Raw genomic sequence first — 11,753 nt, 5'->3', positions numbered from 1 at the left:
AGGGGCAAAGTGTCAACACTTTGGTCTTCATTCTTCTTGAGTTTCATGCGTTTAGCAAATTGTATCTTATATCTTGGGTATCCTAAGTTTCTGGGCTATATATCCACTTATTGAACAATGTTGGCATTTAGTCTAGGCTCCACCCCACAGTTACCTGGCAATAGCCAGGTATGCCGGACTCACTATAAAAGGGGCTGCTTGCCCCTTCCTCTCTTTCTCTCCCTCTCTTTCTCCCTTGCTCTTGCTCCTGCTCCTTACTCCCTCTCTCCCCATTCTCCTTCTCTCCACATGCTCATGGCTGGCCTCCCCCCCCCCCCCTCTCTCTCTCTCTGCTTCTCTTTGTCTCTACTCTCTCAGTTCCCCTCCCCGTGCCCTGAACAAACTCTGTTCTATACTATACCTTCTCTGGCTGGTACCTCTGGGGGAAAGGATGCCCTCAGCATGGGCCCCTGGAGGAATCCCCTTCCCCCACACCTACAACATATCCTACAAACATATTCATTCTCTAATTTTATAAAACACAACAAACATAATAAAACAACAACCACTAAAGCACACCAGTTTGTTTCAAAACTGGTACAAGAGACTAAGGTACATATTTTACATATCAAAGCATACCTGACCTCCAGGTTCTTCCAAAGTCCCTAAGTCCTTATCTGGCATACCTTTCCCCAACCCTAAAATGTCTAGCCTAGAGGCTGGGCTGACCTTCCCTCAGAGGCTCCTACCTATATAATCCAGACATTTTTTCCTCTCCCCCTCCCCCTCCCCCTCCTCCTCCCTCCTTCTCTTCGTTCTCTGTGTCCATGCCCTTTCTTTTTCTCTATCCCCCTCCCCATGATAACTCCCCTGGTCTCAATTCTTGGGGCCAGTGAACTCACCCAAGGGCAGCTTGCCAATAAACATGCCTATAATAGAATATAGTCTGGCTTTAACTGGCTCATTTCACCAGTGGAAAAAATATCCTATCCACACCAACCTCAAAAGTAAAAAAGATTATATGCTTGGCTCCAGGGTTGCATAAGCAGTTCCCTATAGAGAGGTTTCCCTACACTTCTCCTAGCTGTGCCAAGGTCCAAGTCTGTCAAAGAGCTACTAGAGCCTGGATGGGTATGCCATGTTGGAGGGAGCAGGAACATGGAAGAAGAGAGATTACACTGTCCTGCTAGATCCCCTGGTGATGCTGGGTGGCTAACAGGTTAAGAGTAGATGGGCTAACCCACACATACATACAGAAACTATGCAGATGAACTCACATGCAGAACACACACACATACACACAAACCTCTCCACAGACAAACTTCCACACCTCTAAGTATGAGGTTCTGCTAGGTAATCCTCAACCTATATCCAAATCCACACAGAGAGAGGTGGAGGAGTTTTTCTCAGAGATAAAGCTCCAAACATTGCTAGGTGTCTTGCTAGGTGTTCCCTACTTAAACACAACTACCTCAAACACACACACACACACACACACACTGACAAGCATGCAAGCTCATACAGAAATATGTGGCAGGCCTTGCTAGGTATCCCTTCCCATATGTCCAAAACCCAACACACTGAGCTAGGTCTCAGGTTCTTCTAGGTACCACCTCTGCTATTGCCAATATCCTCCATTCATACATACATACAAACACACACACATACACTACAGATCTAGATGCCAAGAACTGGTAGATTTCTCACTCCGTTACAACCAAAACCCTCCACACAGAGCTAGGTGTCACTTCCTGCAAGATAACCCCACCCTAAAGCCAATGCAAGCCTGTACATGGATAGGTATTATGCCCTGCTCAGAATCTTCTCTCCTACAGACAGTGCCATATATACACCATGGATGGTCTTAGGCCATATGAAGTGTTTCCAACTTGACTAGGTATCATTTCCTGAATGTCATTTCCTCATACAGCTTAAATACACATATAGGGGTAGGTGACAAGACATCCCCTACACTGAAAGCCACATGGTAACTTCTCTCAAAGATACAGTCAAATCTGGAGCATATACTCCTGAATATGCACAAAGAACTAGGTATCAAGGCCTCCTTGATGCTCCTTTCCTACAGCCAAAGCACCAACTCTCCTCTCTCTCTCTCTCTCTCTCTCTCTCTCTCTCTCTCTCTCTCTCTCTCTCTCCCTCTCTCCCCCAGATCACTAGGTATCATCATCTGCAAGGTGCCCCCTCTCCTGCAGACAAAGCCCGCACATACACAACTAGGCATCAAGACCAGCTAGGTATTCCCTGCCCGTTTTACACAAAATGTCCCCATACACGGTGTTGTGCTTTGAATAGCACATGAGAAGTGGCATTATTAGGAGGTGAGGCCTTGTTGGAGTAGGTGTGGTCTTGTGGGGGTGAGCTTTGAGGTCCTATGTTCAAGCTTCAAGTGTGAAGAAAGTCTCCTGGCTGCCTTCAGATAAAGATGTAAAACTCTTGGTTCCTCCAGTCCAAGTCTGCTTGCATGATGCCGTGCTTCCCACCATGATAATAATCGACCGAACCTTGAAAACTCTAAACCAGCCCAACTAAATGTTTCCCTTAATGAGAGTTGCCTTGATCATGATGTCTTTTCAAAAAAAAAAAAAAATGGAACCCAAACTCACAAACCAAATCCAGGAACACAGCAAAGACATCATCCACCAAGACCAAGTACCCCAGGAATTCAGGGATGGTTCAATACATGAAAATCAATCAAGGAATGGTGCCGGTCTGACTAGATGTTTGCATGTAGAAGAATGTAAATAAAACCATATCTACCAACCTGAACAAAACTCAAAATCCAAATGGATCAAAGACTTCAACATAAATGACAGTTAGGGTTTCAATGTAATCCACCATATAAATAAACTGAAAGAAAAAAAAGTCTAGGGTGATAACCCTAGACACTGAAAAAGCCGCTGATGAAATCCAACACCCCTTGATGTTAAAGGAATTAAAGAATTCAGGCATACAGGGAACATATCATAATTGTATTCATCAGAACATACAGCAAGCCAATAGCCAATATCAAATTAAATGGAGAGAAGCTTACATCATTTCCACTAAAATTAGGGACAAGACAAGGCTGCCCACTCTCTCCATATCTATTCAATACAATACCTGAAGTTCTAGCAAGAGCAATAAGATAACTAAAGGAGATCAAGGGGATAAAGATAAGAAAGGAAGAAGTCAAAGTATAGCTATTTGCAAATGATAGCATATTTATATAAGCTACCCAGAAAATTCTATCAGAGAACCCCTACAGCTGATAAACACCTTCAACAAAGTGCCTGGGTACAATATGAACTCAATAAAATCAGTAGCCATCCTTTATACAAATAATAAAGGGGCTGAGAAAGAGATTAGGTAAACAACACCCTTTACAATAGCCATGGATGATGTAAAATATCTTGGTGTAACTCTCACCAAGCAAGTGAAAGATCTGTATAACAAGAACTTAAAGTTCCTGAAGAAAGAAATTTAAGAAGATATCAGAAGATGGAAAGATCTCCCATGATCTTGGAGAGGTGGGATGAACATACTAAAGATGGCCATCTTACCAAAAGCAATCTATAGATTCAATGGAATTTTCACCAAAATTCTGAGACAATTTTCTATAGACCTTGAAAGACCAATTCTCAACTACATATGGAGAAAGAAAAAAAAAAAAAAAACAGAATGGCCAAAACAATCCTGGACAAGAAAAGAACTTCAGATGAATCACCATCCTAACCTTAAGCTATACTACAGAGCAATAGTGATAAAAATAAAAAACAATACAAAAAAAAAAAACCCTGCATGGTATTGATACAGGAATAGCCACATTGACCAATGGATTTGAATTTAAGATCCAGAAATAAACCCACACACTTATGGACACTTCGTTTTTGATGAAGAAGCTAAAGCCATACAATAGGAAATTAAAAGCATATTCAACAAATGGTGCTAGACTAACTGGATGTCTACATGCAGAAGGATAAAATACACCCACTTTTACCACTATGCAAAAACTCAAGTCCAAGTGAATCAAGGACCTCAACATAAAACCAGATACACTAAATCTCATAGAAGAGAAAATAGGAAATACCCTTGAATGCATTGGTACAGGAGACAGTTTAACCAACAGAACACCAATAGCTCAAACTCTACAATCAACAATTGACTTCATGAAACTATAAAGCTTTTGAAAAGCAAAAAAAAAAAAAAAAAAAAAAAAAAAAAAAAGAATAATCAATACGGCAAATCAGCAGCCTACAAAATGGGAAAGTATCTTCACCAACTCTACATCTGACAGAGAGCTAATATCCAAAATTTACAAAGAACTCAAGAAGATAGACACCAACAACCCATATAANAAGAGAAAATAGGAAATACCCTTGAATGCATTGGTACAGGAGACAGTTTAACCAACAGAACACCAATAGCTCAAACTCTACAATCAACAATTGACATCATGAAAATATAAAGATATAGAAAAGCAAAAAAAAAAAAAAAAAAAAAAAAAAAAAAAAACATTATCAATACGACAAATCAGCAGCCTACAAATTGGGAAAGTATCTTCACCAACTCTACATCTGACAGAGAGCTAATATCCAAAATTTACAAAGAACTCAAGAAGATAGACACCAACAACCCATATAATCCAATTAAAAAATTTGGTACAGAGCTAACCAGAGATTCTCAACAAAGGACTCTCCAATGGCCAAGAAGCACTTAAAGAAATATTCAAGGTCTTTAGTTATCAAGGAAATGAAAATCAAAATGACTCTGAGATCCTACTTTACACGCATCAGAATGGATAAGATCGAAAACTCAAAGAACAGTACATGCTGGAGAGAATGTGGAACAAAGGGAGCACTCCTCCATTGCTGGTGGGAGTTTTCAGTTTTGTACAACCACTCTGAAAATCAATTTGATGGTTTCTCAGAAAATTGTGGGGTTTTCTGTCAGCTATACCACTCCTAGGCATACACCCAAATGATGCTCCACTATCCCACAAGAATGCTTGCTCAACTATATGTTCATAGCAACTTTCTTTATAATACCAAGAAACTGGAAACAACCTAGACTTCCCTCAACTGAAGAATGAATAAAGAAAATGTGGTTCACTTACACAATGGAATAGAATTCTGGTATTAAAAGCAAGGAAATTATGGATTTTGCAGGCAAATGGAAGGAACTAGAAAAAAATCATCCTGAGTGAGGCAACCCATACCAAAAGAACATTAATGATAAGGATTCACATATAAGTGGATATTAACCATAAAATACTGGATACCAATGCTACACTCCAGAGACCCCCCAAAGAAGCTAAACAAAATGGAAGGCACAACCAAGGAAGGTTGAATCTCAGAAGGGGGAATAAAATAATCATAAGAGGGAACTCAATGGGAAAGAAGAAGGGGGGAACATATAGGAGATCAGGTAGGTATAGAGGATCAGGAGATAAGGAATGAAAATTGGTCGTGGGGTGGCAGAGGGGTGCACTTCTAGGATGTGCAAGAGAATTGGGATGAGATGGGGTGGCCCCAGAGAGTCTATGAGGGTGACTGTCGCTGAGACTCCTAACAGTGGGGAGATGCCTCCTGTGACCACCAATGGTAGTAAGGCAGGACTTTCAGTAGAGGGATAAGGACAGCAAAGCACCCACAAAAATTTCAACCCAAAATATATCTTGCCTGTAAGATATGCAGGGAAAAAATTGAGGCAGAGACAGAGAGAATGGCCAAACAGTGACCAGCCCAGATTGAGACCCATCCTATAGGCAAGAACCAATCTGTGACACTATTAATGAGACTCTGTTATACTTGTAGACATTAGTCTAGCATAACTGTACTCTAAAAGGCTCTACCCAGCATCCAATTGAAAGAGATGCAGAGACCCACATCCCAACATTAGATTTAGATCGAAGAGTCTTGTAAAACAATTGCTGGAAAGATTGTAAAAAAAAAAGACATAGAAGCAAACAAAAATTTGCAATCCAATTAGGATATAAACGTGTTTTAGATGATAGAAGTTGTCAATTACCTATGCACATACAGTTAATTCTCAGCAGTAACCAAACAATTGTCTATAAGTACAACAAAATTAAGGATGTTTTCCAGCATTTTATAGCTTTATTTTGAAAGATTTATTTTAGCTCTTAGTTTTGGAATTTACATTCTGTGGGGAGATGCACAGACTATCATGATAGGAGTAAATGGCAGATCAAAACTGCCCACCTCGTTTTATTGAATTTTTCATGTCTAACAAACAAGGGGAAGGAAAAGCAAGGGCCTGGGGCACTCAATCCCTTCCAGGTCATGTTCTAGTTTCCTAGTTTCCACCCACTAACTTCTACTACACCTTCTAATGCTCTTGCTGGCAGTAACACATTCTGTGTCCATGTCCTCATCACATGGCCTTTGTAGGCTTAAGGAATAGAAAGAAAATGGCATTCTAGCTCATTCTGTATACTCTGGATTCCTCCTCACAACACAGGCTCCTCCTACTGCTCTCAGCTTAGCAATGCTGCTGTTTGCAACTAAAGTGAAAGGGTTCAAGGTGGGGATTTGTGACCTAAAACATGCTTGCCTTTCTGTCTTCTGTGCCATCATTCACTCATGCAACATGCTGTGTGCTCCACACTGCCCAGGTATTGGGAGTGAGAGGATGCCTAAGACATGGAACTAGTGGGAAGTAGAGGTAACTATGCTGGCAAGCAAATACAGATGGACTCAGCTAAAGTGGGCAAAAGAACAAGCTTCTCCTTAGAAGAGATGACAGGAGATCTCAACTCAATGGGCTCCAAACCGAGCACCAAGCCTCCATTCTCCCTTTGTCTGGGTACAATTTGTGCTTCCAAAGGCCACCCTCATGCCTTCCTTCTGTTTCTTTTATAACCCAGAACTAGGCTTTCCTTTACTAACAATTTTATTTCTGACATCTCCTTGGAGTCCTTCCCTCACTTTCCTCCTACCAGGTAGAACCTGTTCCCATGAACATATTGTAACAAGTTGTCCCCAAACTAATTCTTTCCATTGTAACCAGGAAAAATAGATTAAGCAGAAAAGTTATTAGGATTTCATGTACTTTCATTTAGACGATCTCTATTATTTGTGTGCTTGCCCTTCAGGTAGTTATTTCAGAGATAGAATCCAGGCTATACCTTCTAGAAGAATGCCAACATAAAATTTATACTATTCAAAGTTGTTTGATTGATTGGTTGATTGGTTAGCTGACTAAACTGTCTTACTGATTTATACTGAATAGTGGACAAAGTATACATTGGACATGATCTGCTCTTATGAGTTGTAATGTGATGTTAGTAATCACAGAGTCAGAGACACAATCCTTGGCCTTTACAGTTTGCTTTCAGGGCTTCCTTTGGCTGGATTGAGGCTTGCAGACAGACTGCTGTTCTTGGTGTCTTCACATCTTGATCAGAGTTCCATGCAGAAGTTCAGAGAGGTTCTGCCCATCTTTTGCTTATAGATTTCATCAAACCTCTCATTCTGGGCCACAGTAAAGTGCTTTTTCCAATCACCCACAGTTCCTAAAAGACAAAGCCCAGACAGGAGCATCAGTCTCTGATTGACAGTCTTTGTGTCCCTTACTAGAGTGTGGAGTGGCCACACTGGAGCTATCCTGACGGGAGCTCAATTCCTTATCACCTTACCTCTCCTGTCTTAGAAGAGGCCCTAGTTGTTTTTGTGAAGGGACACAAGCTTCTAAATCAAGTCATCAATTAATTTAGTGTGAACAACAATCCTGGCTCTATTGTGGTACATACATATACTGGATAGTCAAAGTCATAAAAATGAATGAATAATTGACATATAGCCATACCAGGAGATCTTAAGATGTTATACTGGCCAGAGATTTGGGACATAAGAAAACATATACTGTGATATTCCCAGTATATGCCATCTGAGAAAAAGCCAAACATACCTAGAGTGAGAAAATGAGAACCTTTTTCTCTGTAGGAAGAGATATTGCCCATGGTAAAGGAATTCTTTGCTTCTTTGATTAAGGGTGTTGATCACATAGCTTTATTTGTTTATAAAATTTATGGAACTGATAAGTTTATTTCTATGAATTGTTTCTGTAGATTATATCATTTGAATGAGACTGTATTTTTCAACAAGAACTGATTAAAATAATTTTAGATAGAGAGATACTGAATGGAACATCTGTGAATGTTTCTTGCCCTAGAGAGATGGCTCATATCCAAGTAAGCAAAAGTGTATAATGTAACCACAGTTTGTGGTATATTGAACAGATTTCTGTCATGATATCTGTACTGGCTAGTTTTGTGTCAACTTGACACAGCTGGAGTTATCACAGAGAAAGGAGCTTCAGTTGAGGAAATGCCTCCATGAGATCCAACTGTAAGGCATTTTCTCAATTAGTGATCAAGGGGGAAAGGCCCCTTGTGGGTGGTGCCATCTCTGGGCTGGTAGTCTTGGGTTCTATAAGAGAGCAGGCTGAGCAAGCCAGGAGAGGCAAGCCAATAAAGAACATCCCTCCATGGCCTCTGCATCAGCTCCTGCTTCCTGACCTGCTTGAGTTCCAGTCCTGGCTTCCTTTGGTGATGAACAGCAGCATGGAAGTGTAAGCTGAATAAACCCTTTCCTCCCCAACTTGCTTCTTGGTCATGATGTTTGTGCAGGAATAGAAACCCTGACTAAGACAGTATCTGTATTTGTGTTTTTATGGGCCAAANCAAGNAAGCAAAGANNAAAACACAAGTGTATGCAGAGAATGCTGGACATGGATAGGCTGGGAAAATGGCTACTTGTCAAATCCTCACCAGAGATTAAGAGAGAAAAGTGGTAGAAGTGTTTGATTCATTTCAGGGTCTGGGTTAGTTGGAATACTTCAAGGGCAATGAAATGAATTAACTCATGTGCTGAAGAGCAAAGAGAAGATATTCTGGAGGACTGTGTAAACCCCAGCCCTGGTAGCACTGCTGTGGAAAAGAATATGTATGCTAATGAGGCAGAGAGAGGGGCTTCATTCCGTGTTTAGCTTCTTGCACAATGGGGTTTAGTAAGGATCTATGTGGAAAAGTATTGATTTAATAATTATTTAATGTAATAATTTTAAAATATAACATTTTCCACTTAAAACTGGACCATCTGGACCAATAAGAATTATTTCAAAATCTAGGAAGCATTAAGAGGCTGGGTCTCAGTAACACATGTTGAAAGTCATGAAATTGTCATGAGTCATTGTTCATAGTCAAACTATGCACAGATGCTGAAACAGATGCAGCAGCTATGGAATAGTAAAAAGGCACAGAGGTGGAAGACAGAAAGTATGCATGTGGATACCAGCTATACTAACAACACTTAGAGCTTTATATTAGAGTGGTACCTTCCTGGTCTCAAGATCTCAGCTCTGATCAGCCTAACCTCAGGCAGAGTTCCCATCTAGGTGGGCACCAAGGATAGCTCTGGTCTTAGTTATCTGTAAGACTTGCTTTGTAGATTCTCGTGTACACTAAGAACAACTCTCTAGCCTTCTTAGAATCATAATGTGTGAGTTTTAGGGGGACTGTCTCAGAGTTAGGGATAAAGAAGCCGTACAAACCTTTTCTCATGAAAGGGGAAATGGACTGGTCCAGGATAGATTTGGGTACCGTAGAACGATTTGTCATAGGATTCTCTTTCATTTTCTCAAATGATGTCTCCTGGACTATTTTATCCACCACATCCTCATCCAAATTCTTGCCCATAAACTGCATCACCTTCTGGATTTCATGCTTTGGGTCCTGTGAGTGAGGATAACGTTGAGTTGGACTCGAAGAGAGATTTTACACTATCACATTTTTCCAGACATCACTGTCAGAACCTCATTCCTAAAGCAGCTTCCCTGTTCCTGACCCAGAAGCAGACATTTACTTACCCTCTTCATATCTTCATAGAAGAGGAAGAGAATCTGATATTTGTCTCGAATTTCCCACCATCCTTTCACATGGTCAAACCAGGATCCCCAGCTTACTGTAACAGACAAGCACAGTTTTCATTTCAGAGCAGAGACTGCCCCACCTGGGGATCCATCCCATAAACAACCACCAAGCCAAGACACTATTGTGAATGCCAACAAGAGCTTGCTGACAGGAGCCTGATAAAGCTGTGACCTGAGAGGCTTGTCAGTGCCTGACACATACAGAAGTGGATGTTCACAGCCATCCATTGGACCAAGCACAGGATCCTCAATTAAGGCGCTAGAGAAAGTACCCAAGGAGCTGAAGGGATTTGCAGCCACATAGGAGGAAAAACAATATGAACTAACCAGTACCTCCAGAGCTCCCTGAGACTAAACCACCACTCAAAGAAAATACATGGTGGGACTTATGGCTCAAGATACATATGTATGTAACAGAGGATGGCCTAGTCTGTCATCAATGGGAGGAGAAGCCCTTGATCCTGTGAAGGTTCTATGCCTCAGTATAGGGGAATGCCAGGACCAGGAAGAAGGAGTGGGTGGGTTGGGGAGCAGGAGGAGGAGGAAGGGGATAGGGGATTTTCAGAGGGGAAACTAGGAAAGGTGATAACATTTGAAATGTAAATACAGAAAATATCTAATAAAAAAGATATGTGTGTGTGTGTGTGTGTGTGTGTGTGTGTGTGTGTGTGTGTGTATGGTTTTGTTTTCTTTCATGTCAGTCTGGGTGTTTTCCCTTAATATGATAATTAAAGTGGCATTGTGTTGATTATGCACAATCACTTGCATGCCATTACAACAGGGACACATACAAGCTGAGGGAAGTCTATAGGCCAGGAATCCCCCAAATAGAGCATTTTGACATAAGCACAGGACACTCTGGAGAATCAACTGTCACAGGAAGCTCTCTCAGCTCAGCCTCTTTGGAGCAGAACACAGAAGAAGGGAAGGGGGGAACAAAGCATTTTTATTTATTTACCTTTTCCATTGATGAAGGTTTCAAAATACTCATCCCAGGTGCCTGGCTCTGGGAGCACCTGGCTCATCCTGTAGAAATGGTAGTAGGAAACCATGCAGTCTTTAGCATTTCGAGCTACATAAAGGAACTTTGGAGAACAAGAGAGGTGGGTTAAAGGGTCACAAAAATGAGAAGTTCTGAGTTTTTGTTCTGGCTGAGTCCTCTTGGGGGATGCTCAGCTCTCCTGCCCTGGCAGCAAGAATCAGCCTAGAGCATTGTTGCCAATTAAGCTACATCTAGCCCAGCCCTAACTCATTAACAGTTATCTCAATTCTTGGTTTCTCCTTTATTATCAGGGGCTGTTATCAGAGGTTCCTCTAGAAACTCTGACTTGTTACCTAACTAAGAATTCAATGAGCCTTCCAACAACCTCTGCATGGTTTCTGGGAAAGCAATAGCTCCACCTGGTGTTTCGATGTGGAGCAGCACTTGCTTTGACTATAAACCTTCTTCCATAATGATCACTGTAGAATCTGTGTGTTTTCACACAGAATAAACAAATGCCAGGTGCCTTTGAATAAGGGCCCTGCTGGGAGACTTTGTCACCTTGACACCTAGCCAATGGTTTCTCCAAGTAAACATGCTGCTGTGCTCCAATGGAAAGAATTTTCTAAAGTGTTGTCTTAATTTTTTTTTCACTTGAATTCTTGAACTTTGTACCTTGGGTTGTCTATCACCTCAGTATTGCCTGACATTTTATGAATGTCTTCTTTCCTTTTCATGTATGTGAATTTCAGCCACATCACATGAGCCGTCCTCACATTCGCCATTATAAGATGGCACTGACACCTGTGTTCTAAGTAGTAAACAAACCATCTGCACATGC

At 41.1% G+C, this 11,753-nt stretch overlaps 1 protein-coding gene across 1 annotated transcript; it reads right to left on the bottom strand.

Annotated features, from left to right (window-relative positions):
- Positions 1–6,075: 6,075 nt before the first annotated feature.
- Positions 6,076–11,090, bottom strand: LOC110289044 (sulfotransferase 1C2; the record flags this gene model as incomplete). The annotated part of the gene is made up of 4 exons (XM_021155249.2): positions 6,076–7,513; positions 9,553–9,733; positions 9,868–9,962; positions 10,889–11,090. Coding segments are annotated over 4 exons (591 nt in total), but the record flags the coding sequence as incomplete, so codon positions are not given.
- Between the last annotated feature and the right edge of the window lie 663 nt (positions 11,091–11,753).

This window comes from Mus caroli, unplaced genomic scaffold (assembly GCF_900094665.2).
Source record: "Mus caroli unplaced genomic scaffold, CAROLI_EIJ_v1.1 scaffold_10219_U2_1, whole genome shotgun sequence".
NCBI lineage: Eukaryota > Metazoa > Chordata > Mammalia > Rodentia > Muridae > Mus > Mus caroli.
The sequence above is the reverse complement of the archived record's forward strand: the minus strand, read 5'-3'. Positions and strand labels throughout refer to the sequence as shown.